The sequence below is a fragment of the Loxodonta africana genome, chromosome 3, assembly GCF_030014295.1.
Source record: "Loxodonta africana isolate mLoxAfr1 chromosome 3, mLoxAfr1.hap2, whole genome shotgun sequence".
Lineage (NCBI taxonomy): Eukaryota > Metazoa > Chordata > Mammalia > Proboscidea > Elephantidae > Loxodonta > Loxodonta africana.
In genome coordinates this window covers 125479999-125500044 of record NC_087344.1, presented here as the reverse complement: position 1 = coordinate 125500044, position 20046 = coordinate 125479999, and the positions used below count along the sequence as shown (strand labels likewise).

The window sequence follows — 20046 nt, the reverse complement described above, 5'->3', positions numbered from 1 at the left end:
TTTAAAACATAACTGCTAAATTAAAAGGCATAATAAAATCTCTTTGTTCAAGTAATACACACTGTCTGAGTCTATGCTTTATGTCAAAGACCTCTGGCAAAAAAACAGCACAAAACGTATAGATATGTGATCATATGTACGTACACAAAACGCTCATTTATGTAGGAAATACATAAAAACCAAGTAAGTATTAAGGTTATCCCCGTACAATGTTTAGAAAGTTAAAGTACGTTGTTACTTAATAAAACATGATACCTCACAAAACATTTCTGTGCATTTAATGGCTATTAACTGCTCTGAAATGACATAAACCAAGACAATGGCAATCAAAATGGTATTTTATCCAAATAATACTCTCCAGTGTTGGTTTTGCCTAATGCCCATGTTGCTGTGAATCTGCGTTATCTGTCAGTATTGCACATTCCACTGTCATTATCTCAGAATTATAGCTTACCCCAAACTGATGGAAGTAACAACACTATCATCTTGTCAGTACTGAAAACATAATCGTTTTCACTTTCACAATTGTACTTCTCTGTTCAATTTAGTGACCAACTAGTAATAACAGAATAAAAAACACTACATTACGTACGCAGACAGGGAAAGGATGATACCTGGTGAAAGGCACAGACATTTTAAACTTAGACTTTACATCTTCTTGCTACAGATTGAAGTTTTTCACCGTCAACTTTCAATTTTGAATATTCTATCTGAATTTCCAGACAGGTATTTAAGATTAATTTATGATTAAAAATATGATGCTATTTAATAGTATGCCCAGCTACACTTCGATCTTTTCTATTGTATCTATTTATTTTCAAATCGAAGAACAAGCCAGCAGAGCACAGAGGTGTTTTTCGCTCACTTACTTTCTTTTGGAGAGCACAGTGAAATATGAAAATGAACACTCCCTGGAAGGCGTTGAAGATGGTGAAGAGATAAGCCATCACGATAGTCTCCTCATTAATAAAAAGCAACCCAAATGACCAGGTCAAGCCAAGAAGACACAGAAGAGCAAAAGCACCAAGCACCCAAGACCTGAAAAAATAAAGTGAATTTTATTCACAGGTTCAACGAGGGTAAAATACATTATCACATTTCATATGAACAGTTCAGTAGTAGCAAATGACTTTCTCTATGTTCACATTCAAATTCAATAGCATTTTGGCTTTAACCTTTCAATGATTAAAGAAAGAACAATAGCATTTAGTCCTGCAGACGCCAGTGAAAACAGCAACAGCAGGTATGACCTTTTTTAACTCCAGAATAAACAAGGTATTAAACCTATATTAACATCCAAGGTGTAAAACGACCCTCAATGACTTTATTCTCTTTTATGTGCATTTTGGTAAAATGAATTAAGGAGTCCTTAGTTAGTTTACGCCTATATTTTTATGCCTGTGGTGTACTCATAGGACACTGAATAATGTGACATATACGGAAAGATTAAATGGCAGATAATCACTTGACACCTACACTTCAGATTCTAGTGAACTAATCTTACGTGAGCCTACAGTTTATAACTAAAGCGAGAAGAAGCCTAGCTGAAATGGGACAAAACCATGAGAACAACCTCAAAACAAAATAACTTTGGAGAGATTTCATCATGAATAGCTTAAGGAGAAAAGAACTGTAGAAAATAGGAGGGAATGAGAAGGATTTAAAGTCCGTGCATTCCATGTCTAGCTAATGATCTTACTTGAGAAATGGCTTATTATCTTCATAGCTAGAAAGCATTATAAGCAGAAAAGAGAAACAAAATTATTAGGCAGAATCAAAATAGAAAGTAATAGAAAGCATTTATATATTTTATAAATTAGTCAAAATTAAGAAAGTCAAAATGCAGAGGCAAGCAATTAAAAAAATAAAGGCATATTATAGTTTAAAAATACTATAGCAAATCAGATATTCCAAAATAATTGTAAAAATTAAGGGCAATTCATGATATTGACGGGTTGTAAAAAATAGAAATCATGCCATAAATTTGTTAATGTAGGGTTCTACCTTACCCAGGTAAGTCCGTATTATAGTAGCCATCACAAACACGGTAATTACTGGCATAGATGAGAAGACAGAAAGAGGAAAAGGAAGAAAAGAGAGAGATGCTAAAGATTAGCTCTCTCTCTTACCATGCAACATGCAATGAAGCTGGCACTAAACCTATCCAATTTGTTAAAAACTCTACTCTTACTATAAATCTGCCATTTTTTTACATTAAAAATATTTTTTTAATAATCCCACTATAACCAATTTAAATAATGCCACCTCAAATTTTAAATTAAAAGCTTCATTTAAAAATAACACTAAAATGCTTCCCTAAGATGAGTTAATGAAGCAACAGCTACCAATTTTTTTGTTAACTAGACAGCATTTATTCCATTGATAAGATACTGAGGGTTTTTATTCAGGATTGAGATAAAGTAAACATTTGTTTAATTAGTGTGAAAACAACAGATAATCTTCAAGTTAACAACAGTAACAGAATAAATTCTCTTAAGAGAACAGGATTAGGAGTAGGAACTGCTCAGAGTCCTTAAATTGAGAAGTCATTTAACAAACTTAATATAATCGTATCAGCCATGCAAACAGGAACATCATTTTGAACTGCATTTTAAATTCAAATGAAATTGCTACAGTGATATGGAATTTCCATAGAGCCACTGAAACAATTTCTTGGCTCTGGATCAAGACAGAAATTAATATCTAATTTTTCACCAATATCTGTGACATGGTAAAAGTGCAACTCAACCTTGATCAGTAAAATTTCATTTTGGGTAATTTCTACAGTTGACAGGAGGTATTCCTGTGTTCCCTGTGGAGAATATCTTTTACTCAGTTTGTCAAGTACTAAAATTAAAATACAAAGCACTTACTTAATGTTTTCCAACCTGCTAGAATCTGGTTTCAAAGTGTTTGAGTGTTTCACCATTTTGCACAATGTGATCACCAGGAAGATAATATTAAGCTGTTATAACAAATAAAGAATTAGATTGCTTTGAACAAACAGTAAACCATAAATAAGGTTTTACAAATATATTTTATGACTTAATGCTGTTAGATATCAATAGAATGTATATATTGCAGACACTGATTCAATTTTAGTTTAAGTAATGATTAAGTCAAAAAACAAAAAAATCCGATTCCAGCTGACAGTGGCCCCGTAGGACAGAGTAGAACTGCCCTATACAGTTTTTAAGGAGTAACTAGTGGATTCGAACTGCCAACCTTTTGGTTAGGAGCCAAGCTCTTAGCCACTGTGCCACCAGTCAAATCTATATAAAATACACCCTGGCTATGTATGATCCATTCTTTAATAGATCATTTGACATGAAACTGCAGCCTCATTAAGTCAGTATGATGTGGTAATGATTAAATAAATTAGTAAACCTAAACTAGTTTCTTTAGCTAGGAGGTACTCCAAGGCCTAAGAGCCATGTGATGGAAACATTGCCATGAATCCTTCAGAAGGGGCATTTACATTCAGTAACTTGTAACGGAAGAGTCCCTAGATTAGGGATCATAAAACTTGGTTGAGAATATAGCTCTCAGTTTTGATCATCTCCTAATTAAATGAGAATAGTAAGATTTGTACAGTCTATAAGGTCACTGTGAGGATCAAAACAAATAAATGAAAAATATTCAATAGTTATATAAAGCAGGGAATTGAAAAGAAAAGTATGATATTTAACAATATCCTGTTAAAAGCCATCAGTTCTCTTTTCCTTATGTCTCTATATTGTATGAAAGTAGGTAAATTCTGAAGAAAGACTGCTTTTGAGTTCTTCAAAACATTCAGCTGTGCAAAGACTAGGCCCAAACAAAATAAACTCGGGAAGGTGGAACCTGACACAGGAAGAAGGTTTGGGATTCCAAGCGTTCAACAAGAGTGAACTCAGAAGAAAGAAGTTGTACTCTGAGTGAGGAAAGACAAAGGTTTATAGTTTGCATTTTCTACAGACACCTGACAGAATGTTGGACCAAGGAGGGGCAGTTTCAAAAACCTTTGTAAATAGAAAAAAATGACTAAAACTCTTAAGAATGACTGCCATTTTGTTGAAGATTAGGTCCTCATAACCTGCTTTATAAATTTAGAGTTAAAATCAATTAAACTTCTCCCCCCCCCCCTTTTTTTGAATGGTCCTAATGAGAAACTTTTGTTCCAAACTTCTGGACCTAGATTTCTTTTAACAATTTCCCAAAGCGTATAAAGACCGTAATTTGGTGTTCATTACTTTCTGAGCAATAAATATAATTGTCCCCTAATTCCCTCAAGAACAACATAATTCTAGTAGTATATTTCAGAAAGAAAAAAAAATTAATTCTCCACTACGATGTATAAAATTACAAGGAAATTAGACAGGGAAAATGTGGATATATAGAGTATCATGCTGTGAATAGAAAATGAGTCTTGGGCTGCTCTGACAGGGATCACAATAGAGGGTTCCTGGACAGAGTTGGTGAAAAATGTAGAACAAAATTCTAACTCACAAAAAAAGACCAGACTTGCTGGCCTGACAGAGACTGGAGAAACCTCAAGAGTACGGCCCCCGGACACACTTTCAGCTCAGTAATGAAGTCACTCCCGAGGTTCACCCCTCAGCCAAAGATTAGACAGGCCCATAAAACAAAATGAAACCAAAGGGGCACACCAACCCAGGGGCAAGGACTGTAAGGCAGGAAGGGATAGAAATGCTGGTAATAGGGAACCCAAGGTTGAGAAGAAGAGTGTTGATATGTCGTGGGGTTGGTAACCAATGTCATAAAATAATATGTGTACTGACTTTTTAATGAGAAACCAGTTTGTTCTGTAAACCTTCATCTAAAGTACAAAAAAAGGAAAAGAAAACGAGTCTTGGGGGTGAACACATCAGAACAAATCTCTTCCATGAAGAAAAGTGGGTAAAAATTATATTATTTAAGAACTAAAACATTTTCCAATAAAACAGAAATAAAACTTATCTATGCAAAAATATAACTAACACATATATGATCCAAAGAATTCTTTCTAGCCAAGACTGGGGACTAAGCAGATCCAATGGCTAAAATGTGCCACAGAAAACAGTACTTCACTTGGTCTATTAGAAAGTCTCCTTTCCTTTGCTCTCAGCCAGCTGAAGTTTTTACCATTGTATGTGCTTGGCATTTCTTTTTAGTTACAAATGCAATACAGTCATAACAAAGTTTAGCAAAATAGGAAGGGTAGGGGGAGAGAAGCACTTGTAATCTGATCTCCTGAGGCAGCAGGCACTTCTATACTCATTTTACAAATTATCAAGATACTAAGTATCTCAAAAAGATTACTTAGCCACTAAAATGGTAATGCAAAGATTTAATATACCATGGCCTGGCTTCACAGTCCACAGTCTGTCTAGATAAAATTAACCAATTCATTCTGGGTGAGAAAATTGGTAATCCTCTAACAAAGCTTTTATTTCTACAGATACTAATTCTATAAAGATTTGTTGCTATGAAGAGTAGTCTAATTTAGAAAGCACTCAGGGTTGATGAATAAATTGAAGATAAATAATAAAATTGATTAGTATACAAATACAAGCCTCAACAAAATCCTGAATACCATAATAGGTGTGCTCTTAAAATGACTTCCACGTGTTGGATTTTTCTAATTCTCCATTTCTTTTCAGCAACTCCCTACAACACCTACACACATCTACTCTCACTATTCAAATATTTGCCCAACTCCAGTTAGTTGTGCTTTCTCCAAACCGGTTTATGTCAGTTATACTCACACAGCTAAATATCACACAAGGTGATAAAACAAGAGTGCCAAAAAGAAAGCGGTTGTTTCTAACATGCCTAAAATTGAATGTTTCAAAAGACTTTTTAAAAGTCAGCCTCTTTAAAGACAACTGAAAATACTGGAAAAAATAATCATGAAAACATAGAAGGATTTTGCTCTCAGATATTTCAGCTTCACAAGTGCCTGTGAATTCTCCATTTTAAAGGAACTGAAAATGAAATTTATAGTAATGCACCAATGTTAGACTGTCAAGAATTTTACAGTTAAATCCAACATTAATTTAGCCTTTGAAAGAAGACTTAAAAGCATACAAATAATGTAGCAATGACACCTTTAACAGGACAAAGTACTTTCATTTTAAGACTAATTATGCCAGATATTGTAAATCATAAGATAGCAAAAAACACTAACTAAAATGGTAAGAAAATGTAATCTGTGACTGTAAGGTATTTTTCTTTACACCAACTAAAAAAAATTTCACCAATATTCACATATAACTTAAGAGTCTTGTTAGAGAAATAAAAATATTCATTATCATTTAGTTATTATAACATTTTGATGTATTATCTCCAACTTACATACAATGAAATATTTTCTGGAAATAAAAAAAAAATACCTAAGCTTAAACGTGTTTTTTAATGTGGCTTTAGAGCTGTCTTATTTCCTCCAAAGCTTAACAAAAATGTAAATGTACAATTTTTAGTGTCATGGAATAAATATTGTTGCTATGATCTTTTTCAGGAGGTAATATACTCTGATAAGAATGATAATTTTATAATGTAAAATTTTTTTTTTTCCTCATCCTTCTACTCCTTTTTTGTTCTCTTAAAGTACAACTGTGGGGATCAGAGCAAGAGCCAGGAACAAATAAAAACATCTCTGCTAAAATCTTAGCCAAATGCAGTCACTTAAAGGGTGAAAGGGTTGGTTTCCAAGAACCAAATGGCTGCAAATCTCAAGTCCCTTTCTTTGTATTTTTCCCATAACATAAATGGCTCCTTCTGGCCAAATACTTCTGGTCTTTTTTTTTTTTCTGGTTAGAGTAAGTGATCTCTTTCTCCTTCTCACTTTTACCTTCTCCCCCATTTACTTTCCTGCCTTTGGAATGAATTTGAAAAAGAAAAAAGGACATAACAGGCAAACAAAGAATTTTGCCTATCTGCCACTGGAAAGCAGGTAAAAAGAAAGAGAGACAAGAATGTTTCCATCATCCGAGTGCTGTTCTTCTCCCTTGGATTCCAATGCAGCCACTTTTTTTTTGGCTCTCTCGTTCTTTGGTATTCCCTTCCAATAAAAATAATACTTAGTGTAAAGTACAGTATTTTGGGATAGGTGAAACAGTGCTATGCCTCAGAGAGACAGTTACAGCTATACACACAAAAATTCACACAACAGTTACTAAACCTAGTAACCAAATATAACTTGCAAACTCTATTATCCACATTGAAGCCAGAAGTAAGTACAGATTAATAGGATTGCATTTCACATTCTATGTCAACCACCAACCTGATGGTTAATTCTGGAGATGAGGCAACTCATTCAAGTATTCATCCACAGTTAACGCTGCTGTGTATACGAAATACATATATAAATTGGTAGGCTATCTCTTTATGTGAATTATGTGGATTCAAACTGCCAACCTTTTTTTTAGCGGCCAAGGTCTGACCACTGCGCCAGCAGGGCTCCTTATGTGAAAGGGTGAGAGCAAATTCAGCAGAATAAAAAGATTCCCTGTTCTGATAAAAACACCAAACTGGGGAACTCTCTCATTGATGAATACCACTCTTATTCCTACGTCATAATAACCTCTGCAGTATAATTTGCTGATAAAATTCATCACCACTAGACTTGGCATAGCTAAACATCACCCATATTGAAGAACATGAAAATATAAAGAATGAAGAAAAGGGACCACAGATTACAGGAGCGTACTATTTGTTTTATGGCCATCAACCTGCTCAATTGAATCACATCTGTCTGAGCTTAGCGACTTAAAATTCATTCTACAGCCTGCAGTGCTGACATGGATATGATAAGACAGAAGAACAGAAACACCACTCTGAAGTAACCTAGCTGAACTGCACATGTTCTGACCCTTTTTGTCCTCCCTGGAGCTTTTGCTACCTGGCAAATGCGGCTCTAAAACGGCACTTGTATCTCCAGATCTTTGCTGTTAGCCAAGCAGAAACCTATTTCTCCCTGGGACTAGCAGCCAGAGAGGTGTTCTCTGAAGAAGACTTCTAAATAAGTATGTGAGCTGAACTCTTACTGAACTGAATTAATTATTAACGATGCAGATGGAGCTGTCCAAATGATAAGAACAGCTCCTGACGTGTCATGATCCAAGCTTTCATTAAACCATTTCAGGCATACTAATGGTTTCCCACTGCTCATTACTTACAAGCACTTTTCTCATAGATATAATAACTCTAGTGCCTGTAGGCAAGACATTCTATAGAAATGCACAGGTTGGACGTTTTATCTTCCTCAGCATTATTATTTCTCTTCATAGAACTGTTACTACATAAAATGTACATCTATCTAACACTACTAAGTTAACTGGTTTCAATTTAGAAAAGTCAGATATTCAAGACTATACTTTCTGGGAAGGCTAATATGCAATTTTTGTTTCAAGAAAATGCCTTAAAAAGGTAGTATACAACATAATTTACATTCCAACCATTTGTGTCTGAATTGAGTTTCAAGTGTCTTACAACATCAGAGAAATACGTAGGTACATGTATTAACATTCAACAAACATAGGTTGGACAATCATATCACAACTCAATTTAGGTTACATGCAAGATATTGTTTTGCACTACTATACCACTCTTGGTCTTTCTCTAGGTTGGGGTGATTAGAGGGCAAAGCAACTGCAGGGGAAGAATTATTCCCAGGACCTACACTGTGATTGACACCTGCTGTTTCTTTCTTTTTTTTTTTTAAACTGGGAACACTGTTCCCAAAAGACCTTCACATCTCAATGTAAATGATTTGGTAGAGGATAATTATGACACGGTAATAAAGAATAATAGACACTGACTAGAAATGGTCAATATAATAAGGTGTTCTTTACGTCTTATCTAACATGAATATGTGTGAATATTAACACTTTTCACCACATAAAACTTTTTTTAAGCTCTAAAGTCATTACTTTTCTTCAGAGATACAAAACAAACAAAACCATAGTGCAAGAAAAATGAACAGATGATATTTTTATGGACCAAATATCCCTGAAGTGGTCTTCATATTTTTCAAGATATAAATATGTTTGGCCAAGTACTTAGGGGAAAAAGAAGACTGTATCTTTAAGGATCATCCCTCTTCATGTCAGATGTTTATCATTTAATTCTAAGTAGGTTTAGATTGTGTTAAGATAATTAAATCAAGAACAAAAACTGGGGCAATCATCAGAATTAAATAATTCAGATGAGAAACCAGCTTTCCTAGAACATTCCAGAATGCTTTACTGGTTTGATTAAGGTTTACTGGTTCATTCTGGTTCGAACCTCTGGTGAGAATTTGCATTCTAACAAGTTCCCTGCTAAGAATTTGGATTTCCATCCCAGATATACTGAATCAGAATCTACATTTTCACAAGGCATTTTTACATATAACTTCCTGGGAACTTGTCAGAAAAGCAAATTCTCAACCAGTTTGAAGCTTTGGTTTGATTCATATAGGCTGTTCATATCAAATTTTCAGTTTGCTCTGCATAAGTAATTATGTAAAATAATTTCAGTGCCAAAAGTACATACATTTGAAGTGGTTTTGGGTTTCCTTCAACTAGTAAAGTTTTTCTTAATTTTATGAAATACTAGTCAACCACAGGAATACCCTAAGAGGTTCATTTGTGTCACTTAAAAACAGAAATCCTTAAAACAGGAATAAAATATATATAGGCAATATTTAAATTTTTTTTTCTTTTCAATTTTATAATGGTCAATAAACACTCATTTTTATCAGCATAATGCTACAACAGTGCAAAAAGTTTTAAATACTGAAATCCAAATATTTGGGCTATGTTCTTTTATTTCAACTATATTTCAAATATATGGCTAAAGGTAATGTAAAAAGTAAAAATAACAATGTTAGTACACTTGTATCAAATTCAGTTTTAAGATAATATTTCTTAAAAACCAACATTTTTATTTGGTATTTTAAGTACCAAAAAAGTAATTTTATGCCCAGCGGTTTTAAAATTGACTTAATATTCATTTTATAATCAAGGTTTAATAAAACCTTTTGTGCCCTAAAAAGGAATGAGGTGCATTTATTTAAAGATCATAAATTACTATGCACAAGTTTACGAGAATAAATATTAAGATAATGTTCTTTCACTTCTTTAAACATTATTTAATTTATAAATGCTATAGGATCGCTATGAGTCGGAATCAACTTGACGGCAATGGGTTTGTTTGTTTTTTGTTTAAATACAGGCTTGGTACAGAGCTCGTAATATAGAACTTGGAGATAGAACTTCCTGAACTAAATAAAACTCTTAGCGAAAAACTACACTACCCAGAAGCAAAATATGCGATAAACACCAATCATTTTTTCTCTAATTGTCAGATTAGTTCTAACTTGTATAATTCTAACATGGTTTATATGTAAGTTTACTTTTTAGATTATGACATTCTTTTTTAGCACACTGTTTTAAAAATAGGCAAGAGTACTTTTAAGAGGAAAAATGATTTCCAAAAAAATAGTGCTAATTCACAAATGTATGAGCTCTCAATAATGATATAATATTTAAAATACATTACAGAATTTAATCTGTAAGATAGGTATGTCTATAAATCTTTGAATGCATAGATAAAGTAACTATAAAAAAAATTATCCTGTTGAATAGCACTGCTAAAGCAGAAAGCTAAAAAGGAGAGCAAAATAGAGCCTGCTTACCAGAATAATGAAAGTAACGGGTCCAATAAAACTCCATATAAAATAATTATCAACATGAAGCCAGCAACTATCACGGAAAGAAAAGAATGTACATTAAGTAGTTTCAGTGGATCTTCAACATCACAAAGAAAACAGAATTTTTTTAAATGTGACAAAAGCTATTTGTACATTTGTCTTTTAAAATTCATTTATCGCAAGTTAGAATAATTCAAATTAATTCTGAGTTGGCTTTGACTTAACAAAGGTAGTGATTTATTTACTTCAACCTGCTGTTTTTCATTTTAGGCTTTATTTTTGATAAAAGCAAGAAGAACTACGCTTGTGTGGGGAAAACAATACACTCTACTCCACTGCTAAATTCTTAAGGCTTCTAACTTTACTAAGAAAAACTTGAAGCTCGACATCCCAAATTGTCTCATCATCTCTTAAGCTCTGCATATAATTTTCGACATTTTCCTTTCAGCTCTATGTGTGAGGCAAAGTGGTTAACCCAATGGACGGTAACAGACAAAAAACTGTTCAGATGCCATGTTTGTTGCAAAAACAGTATAGCATAAATGCAATACCTCAACTGGGTAGTAGATGAATATTCCCGGATGAATACCAGGAGGGGGGACAAAAGCACAGAATTCATACAGTATTAGGGTAAATGATGCCTAAATTTATCAGGACAGATTTTACTTAATGGTTCATTTCTCATATAACATCAAATCCCCTCTGAATTTCTTTGTCTTTCATCATCTGTACAGACAAAAAGCTTTCTCTAGTCCAAAGAATCTTCACATAACTAATTTTATCAAAGAAGAAGAAGAAAAAAAAAAAAAAAAAACAGAATTGGAAGGCAAATTCATGCCTCTAGCAAATCAAATCCTTAGAAATATGCTATGTCTACATTCTGTCACTTTCCATAAATTTCTATATTTTTATAAATGAAAGACACTGACTTATTTTAATCCTCTCAAACTGCCTGATGGAATATTATCAAAGTAAAACATATGGGATGGAGTGTGCTACTGTCACAATTCAGAATGAGAGCTAGCTAGAGGGTTGGCTACACAAAGAGAACTAATGAAGCATTAGCTTAAAACTGAGTAGTTAAACCTGTCAGATGCTTTAAGTTCAGAAGAAATTTTACTTAATATCTTTCTAAGGCCAAAAAGTTATTTACTTTTTCAATTTGTTTCAGGTCAATCTTTTGTGTTAAAAAGAAAGTCCATAATTTAGAATCTGTCTTGCCAGAGTACAAATCCTCTGAACCTAGAAAATTACAAAAGACTTGATTGTAATTTGTGCACGGCAAGCCCACTGTCTAACCAATAAAGCTTTCAGATGCTATTTTAGTCTGTCAGGGACCCTCACTGACAGCTAACGGGCTTTAAAAAAATTATTCACTTGAAAAACACTCAGGTCGCTTGCGATTACTTACGCTTTTTCTGTTCCATAGCTCTTATAGTCAATAGCAGCTGAAACTCCAACCACGGTGGCAGGAAACAAGTAACCAGCAACATAGTAGTATTTCTTCCTTGAATATTCACTTTCAAAAACTTCAACTAACATTAGGTACAGCTGCACACCTTCTAGGCACATCCAAGCAAAAGCCGCCAAAAAGAAAAAGTGTAAAAGTCCCGCAAATATTGGGCATGCAATCTATGGAGGAAAAGAACAGAAAACACATGAATACAAACATCCTAATCCAAAACTATAAAATATTTGTGACAGTACCCACTGTTTTCTTTAAAGTGCATCATTATTTAGAATAAACTACTGATTCTTCAAAATTATTTTTCCATAACTGGAAACAAGTTATGAAACAACACAAAATCTGAGCAGAGTATAATGCTTACAGAATAGAGTGCCAGATGTGCTAGAGATTTCATTCCTATAAAACATGACCATTTCCTGGTGAATCTAAATATCCAAAAGAAAACATTTCTTAATTTCTGTTCCTGAATTACCCATGAGAAAAATCTACATACTCTGTGGATAATATGAAGAACAGTTGTTTATAAATACATTATTCCCATCTTTTCTATAACAGAACTTCGAAGTTTTGCTTTCATGAAAAATGCTCTGGCTCTAATTCCCTGGAATTATTTTCCTGTCACACCTGGAGCATTCTTAAATTCATCCTGGCTCAGATGAATATAAAGCGAAATATCTAATTATTAAGTTCTTATCTAATTATTAAGTTCTGCTTCTGACATTGAGACTTCATGATGAATAAATCTCTGAATATGCAGAGAAGACTACTGGTCAGAGTGATTGTGTAAGCAAAATATGAATTTTTTTAATAGGTTCTTTTCTTTTCAATGTGCCCAGAACTCCCCTAAACAAAGTACTTGCCTTAATAATGACCCTGAAAAAAACAAAATTGTACCTTAATACATGAAATGAATAATCAGGTTCTGGGGTGATATTTCTAACTCAAAATAATATTACTTAATAATCTCTTTTATTACAAACGGTCCTTTCAATATTGCTACGTCAATTATGTCCAGTAATAGGGTCAAAGATTAACATCAACATCACGTGTGGATTCACACTTATCATAGTCATTTTCAGACATCTGAGGCCAATAACCTGAACGAGCACTCACCATGTATTTTGTTTTATCAATGCCTATTAAGAAAATAAATTCAGCAATGAAAAGGTTGATACAGAGGTTCTTGTGAATAGTGTTACGGTCACTCTGTAGACCACGGAAAAAGCAAAAGGTGAAGATGCAGATAGCCAGGCAAACAAGGGAAATGACAATTCCCACCCAGGTGATAACTGTAAGAAGTAATTCATGAACTCCATCTTTGTACTAAAAAAAAAAAAAAGAAAGATATGAAGAATATTAATATCAACTAAAGAAAAGATAGCGTCTTAACATTCCTGCATCATATCAACTAAAGGAAAGGTGGCTTTCAAATGCAATCGCTCATCTTGTAATACTAAGCTTCTCTGAATAATAATATTCGTTTGTGTTCAAACAGAGCTCAATACAAAGAAGAATTTTTGACCATATAATTCAACATTATCTTACTGGATATTAACATCCAAAGAATGGCCTATGAAAATTATTTTTACCTAGAAAATAATGCAAGAGTCCAATTACATCACAAATAATGACTGAAATAATAACCTACATAAACATAGGAAAAATATTTATATGTTACAATAACTAAGTAGTTATGGATAAAAATAATTGCCATTTTTATTATTTTTCCAGGTCAACAAAGTTTTTACATTTTAATTTTTTCCTTGGGTTTCTACATTTACACACTGAGGGTTGAATGCACAATACATTTTAGAGTTTTCATGCTGTATTTCTTAAAGCATATTTATCTTCTGGCTCCCATTCCCTTAATCTTCAAAAGGAATAGAAGAAACATGCCAGAATAGACATTCTGGTTTTTCGAAATTGGCAGCTTTGTACAGTGTGTACAATTACAGTGGCAAGGTGCTAGGAATATTCAAGGTAAAATAAGGTACAAATATTTGAGATGGGGAGGGCATGCAAAACCTTAGGGCCTTCTCTCTCTGTTGTATGACTTACTGATTTCCATTTTTTTCCTGTCTCCATAAGACACTTGCCAAAAAAAAAAAAAAAAAAAAACCTTAGAAAAAGGTGCCGTACTTTTACACAAATAACGCACGCCTTCTGCATTTGTTTGCCAGCTGCTACGGCCCCCTCACTGTGAGGTATTTTTATAAGCATGCTATGCTAATTTTTTTTACAGTAACACGTGAAAGAAGTTGGCATGATAGCACTTGTAAGGGTACCTTGCAGGGATAGGACCTAGGCTGCAAACAAAACGCAGAAGGCGCATGTTATTTGTGTAAAAATATGGTCAAGTCATATCAGAGCACACTGTTTTGAAAATAAATAAATATAATGGCAAGACTTCCTAAAATATACTGACAGTGTATGAGTTTGCATTAATTTGTTTGCTTTTTAGTTACGATAAGCACCCAAAGAAGGGACCATTACACAAGCTGTATTGAATCTCTGAGGTTTTTTCTGCTACTAATTAGAAGCGCAAATACTTACTGCAATTTCCCTGCGGGCCATGAGAATTGCGAAATTGGTTAGGTGGCTGCACGCACACGTTGTACGAGTTTTATTAGTGTCAACCAGCTTGCAGCCCTGGGTAGACCAATATCCCATCATAGTTCTCTCTGAGTAGTTCCAGAAGGAGCAGTTTGCATTGAAATAATTATCAGGCTGGGAAATAAAATGACAAGATAAAATTAGGATTTAACACTCTAAGATGGCAATAGCAATTGTTTAATATGTGTAAAAGGTAATTTAGATTAAACTTTGCATGTTTCGGACTATAAAGTTTTTCATCAGCAAAATTGTGGACTATGTCATATAAGGCAGATATCTAGCTTAAAAGGGCTTTATAGTCTGAAACACTCTAAACTGTACTCTAAATTACCAAAGACCCATTTACGCAATTACGATTTCCATCTTATGATTTTACATACTGATAGTAGTTAAAATCATTTTTTTCCCCCTTTCTGACAAAATTAGAGCCATGAGTAACATTGTTCTGAGGGAATTCTTTTAAGGACCAAGTGTTTTAAAATCTATTTTTGATTTTGGGCCCCTTTCTAGTTAGTTCTAAATGACACGTTAGTGACAATTTGAATCATGTAGCAGTTAGTACCCTCAAGGCTCTTAAAAGAGTAAATCATTTTACGCAGATGTAAGAGGAGCACAACCATGCATATTTATTTTTATTTGCCAATCTAGAGATCCACGTGGCTATCTGGGGGCACTTATTCCCTCTACTTATAACACCACCAGACGAAAATTCAACACAGTAGAATACTTTAACTACTGACTTGCTTTCTAAGGTACAGTAGAGGAATCCCATCTCCATCCTACAGTCTTTAAAAACAATGCTTGGTAACAATTTTGTCAAATGTGATCAGGAATACTAATAAAAATGGTTTGCCACACTGAACATGCAGTCTAAAGAGTTAATATTTGGCTATCCTACTGCTAAGGTAAGAGTTAATTTTCACTCTGAAACAAATTAGAGTCATTTACATTTTCATGTTGATTACTGAATTAGCTTTCATTAAGAATACACTTAAGTTCTAATAATCACTGAACCAGGCTCATTTAATTTTATATTCAGAGACTTAAATAAACTTGTCTCTGACCTAGCCCAACAACATTTAAAATTCAAATAGAAAGGTCCTCTCTTTTCTCCTTCCCATTTCCCCTTTCTCCCCCCTTTTCCCAACCCCAGTATGTCAATTTTGCTTTCCTTCTTCACTGGTTTTATAACCTTCCCATTAATTCATTAGCCTACATAACTTACATCAATGTGTGGTAGAGTAAAAAGCACAGGATCAGTCAAGTATACTCGGCTGGACTCTTTATTGATTGAAACTGAAATGACGTGGGAATTCACCGCAATAGTACTATTACGACCAATAAAGTCACCACCCAGTTTTATGGTTGCATTTTCTGTACTAAGGAACTGTCCCAGACTCCGGTAAATGATGAACACCAATTTTGCAAGCCCTAGAAAGGTGAAAATAGTCATATGATTTTAAGGAAAATACGCTTATGCATAAAAGGAGAAGAAAATGAAAAACTCCTTATAGAATATTTAGATTAAGCATATTGAGGAAAAGCAAGGCATTATTTTAAATCTGCTTTAAATTTTAAGCTGTTTTTATTTTATTAGGAGATAAATATTCAACAGTTACGAATTAATAGATTTAACTGAACAACAACAAAGAATACGTTCCATCTTACCATTCCTGCTGTTCTGTTTCACAGTATTTGCAGAGAGTTGAATCGAACTGCCTGATCCTTTGATGCCCAGAGGAAATTTAAAGTCTTGGACTTGTCCTTCTGTGCTGAGCACTGCAACTTCTAGAACTGGATGAGGCAAAGAATAGAAGAGGAAGCAAAAAAACAAAAAAAACTTCAAATTAAAATGCAAGCAAGCAAGTGATATTTATATGGAAATGGCTGTTATGGTTCTTATTTTTTGCTTTTTTTGTTGTTCTACTTAGATTTCAACGAAATCATAAATGACAACCTAAATTGCTCTAAGAGGTGTTAAACTTTGCCTTCTCCAAAAAAAAAACCTGTATAATCATTTTAACATTTTCTTCACATTTTTATCTTTGTCATGAACTGATTTCAGACTTTCAGTCTACGAGTGTGTATAGTTTCGCTTAATCATTAATTAAACCAGAAGTATTTTAAATGATACTATTCATTTCTTTCAGAAACCCTGGTGGCATATTACTAAGTATTACGGCTGCTAATCAAAAGGTCAGGAGTTTGAATCCACCCTATGCTTCTTGGAAACTCTATGGGGCAGTTCTACTCTGTCCTACAGAGTCGCTGTGAGTCAGAATCAACTGGACAGCAGTGGGTTTGTTTGTTTTTTAGGTTTATTCATTTCTTTATGTGAAGTAACTTTTTAATGACTATTATTTGGCTGTGATAAAATTAAATATAAATTTTTCATGTATATACGTATTTCTAAATACGAGATTTACTTTAACATGTACAATAACCGAGGGCAATTTCACAATGACAGGTTTTCTAAAAGTAGTCAAATCAGCACAGCTATTTCTGAGAAAATTTCTGGCATTATGTTCAAACTTCCAATGATTCCCACTAGTTAACCACCAGTCTTAGATACTCAGGCCTTGGAGTGAGGCAAAATAGACCTGGGCTAAAAAAAAAAAAAAAAACCCACCACCTGTTTTTGTAAATAAAATTTTATTGGAACAGAGCCACAAGTACTTCAGCCTAATCCAAAATTTCTAAAGTTCAAATGAGGTAGCAAAAGTGAAGAACACAGAAGGAAAACAATTCAACACATAACGTTGAGAACATTTACCTGATAAATGAGGCCAATGTTGTTTAATTTTGTTTCAAAAAATATAACTGTAACTGCCATCACAACATCAGTGTGTGCTGTCTATCGTTATTCCAATAAAGACTGAGAACTATACCTCAATATTCATTTAAATTTAAATGCTAAAGTATTACTGCTGTTTTTATAGTTAAGTATGTTACATTACTAATTTATTCAAAAATGAGGGAAATTATACAAAAACTTCATTAATTTCAGATATATAAATCTTAAAAAGTAAAACGTATTTTTAATAATATGGTCCACACGTTTTTCTCTGAATTTTACCTTCTCTAATGCATATATACTTGCATAATTATTTCTATGCTTAGACAAATGTATCTGTCTGTGCATGTGTGTGTTGAAAGAATCACCATAGCACATATCTGTATGGAGATATGATGAATTCACTCGCTCCTTTTCCTTTTACAAAAATAGGCTCATAAGATTACAGTATAACTTTTGGATACTAATTTGTTTTTTATCTTCTACAACTTTGTTTTATAAAATGCATATAGACTGAGTTGTAAATATGAGAAACACAGCCTATAGAGAAGTCCTGTATAAGCCATTGGACCACATGTCAAGTCCCTGAAATACAAGTAAGAGTCATATAATTCCTGAAACTGTTATCAGCTGCAGAATCTGGCTAAGATCCTTATTTTATTCATATGCATATGGAAAGATTAAGCTGGTGGGTAGGTGGGTGATCTCCCCTTCTCATACCAGACTCTGTGTGTGAGAGGGAGTCATCAGGGGAGAAGGACAAGGGAGCTCACAGTGAATGGAGCTCTCAATTACTGATTATTCTTAAAGCAAGACAGAAAAATACAATAAATGAAGAAAATCCCTTGTGTTTTCACTTAAGGTCTCAAACACAGATACAGATGTATAAACAATTTCATTCAGTAAATATTTACTTCTCAAACTTTAATTCCATTCAACTGATATTTACTGATCAGCATTTTGAAAATCACATCCATAGTAAAGAAAAATACAGGATTTAGATTTTTTAAAGTAACAGGGTCATTACTAGAATATCTTAGTAGAGAATGTTAAAACTGATAGAACTAATAAACTAATAGAACACAATAATCAAATTTAGACCAATAAATTTTAAGAGATTAAATGAAAAATTTACTAGAAAAACAAAACTGATTAAAGAAAAATCCCAATACTTCTATGACCAATAAAGAAAATGAACCAATAGTTAACTGTGTACTGAATTTTACAAACACTACTCCAGACAATAGAAAAAGAATCCTTGCCAACTAATTTCAGAAGATTTGTATAACCCTGATGCATACAACATGGCAAGGAAAGAAATTATAGTCTATCCTCACTTAATAAAATGATACGAAAATCTTTACTATACACACTTTATGTATAAAATACTCGATAAACTGAGTTTAACTCAAAAAGGCATATAAGGTTTAGCACTAGAAAATATATTAATGAAATACCCCAAATTAAGAAGCAAAGAAGAAAAGGTTATTAACAGAAACAGAATTCAATAAAGTTCAATACCTATTAAATATAAAGAATCTTTACAAAATAATAGGAATAAAAGGAAATATCCTTGACTGGATGAAGGATATCTTATCAGATAAGAAAGAAAAAAAAAAAAAAAAGCCCATTACCGTCGAGTCGATTTTGACTCATAATGACCCTATAGAACAGAGTAGAACTGTCTCATAGAGTTTCCAAGAAGCACCTGGCGGATTTGAACTGCCAACCTCTTGGTTACCAGCTGTAGCTCTTAACCACTATGCCACCAGAGTTTCCTCTTATCAGATAAAGATTATTTAATTAAAACTTACAGAAAACATGAATAATGGTGGGAAAAGTCAGGATGATTCTTAACACTGGTTTTATGTATCACTGTAACTAGCTAGAAGGCCTAGCCAATGAAGTAACAAGGAAAACAAAGTATAAAGACTAGAAAGAAATGACAAACCGTAATTATTCAAAGAAATTATAGTTAACTACACAGCAAACAAGAGGAAATCTATGGACAGACTCTCAGAACTAGTAATTGGCCACACAAGATTTTAGGCAAAGCTGCTATCAATTAACAGCAAAATCAACCGTGTTATACATCGAGCAATCAAACCCACTGCCATCGAGTTAATTTCAACTCACTGTGACCATATAGGACAGAATGGAACTGCCCCACAGGGTTTCCAAGGCTGTAAATCTTTACAGAAGCAGACTGCCACATCTTTCTCCCATAGAGGGGCTGGTGGGCTTGAACCGCTGACCTTTCGGGTTAACACCTGTGCCGCCAGGGTTCCTTAGTTAAATGATATACTGGTGATAAAAATCAAATCCAGAATATGAAAAATTCAACAGGACAAATCTTCAGTTTCTTCAACAAAAATAAAAAATGCTTTAAAAAGAAGATACAGGAAGAAATTTTCTTTAATTAAAACAGACTCTAGCAATGCATCAATTCAGATGTACTATTTAGGCTTGTTTATATCCTGGTTAAAACAAAATGTT

The 20046-nt window shown here is 33.5% G+C and overlaps 1 protein-coding gene across 12 annotated transcripts in view; it reads right to left on the bottom strand.

The window, feature by feature from the left end:
* Positions 1-20046, bottom strand: part of ADGRL2 (adhesion G protein-coupled receptor L2) — a 206363-nt gene that overhangs the window by 8818 nt on the left and 177499 nt on the right. For all 12 annotated transcript variants that reach the window (XM_023549432.2, XM_064282154.1, XM_003411217.4 and 9 more), the window contains 8 exons: positions 16425-16550; positions 15982-16187; positions 14697-14870; positions 13257-13466; positions 12087-12307; positions 10661-10727; positions 2874-2965; positions 870-1038 (listed from right to left, as the gene is read on the bottom strand). In XM_023549432.2, the coding sequence (XP_023405200.1) occupies positions 870-1038; positions 2874-2965; positions 10661-10727; positions 12087-12307; positions 13257-13466; positions 14697-14870; positions 15982-16187; positions 16425-16550 (1265 nt within the window). The remainder of the gene's footprint in view (positions 1-869; positions 1039-2873; positions 2966-10660; positions 10728-12086; positions 12308-13256; positions 13467-14696; positions 14871-15981; positions 16188-16424; positions 16551-20046) is intronic.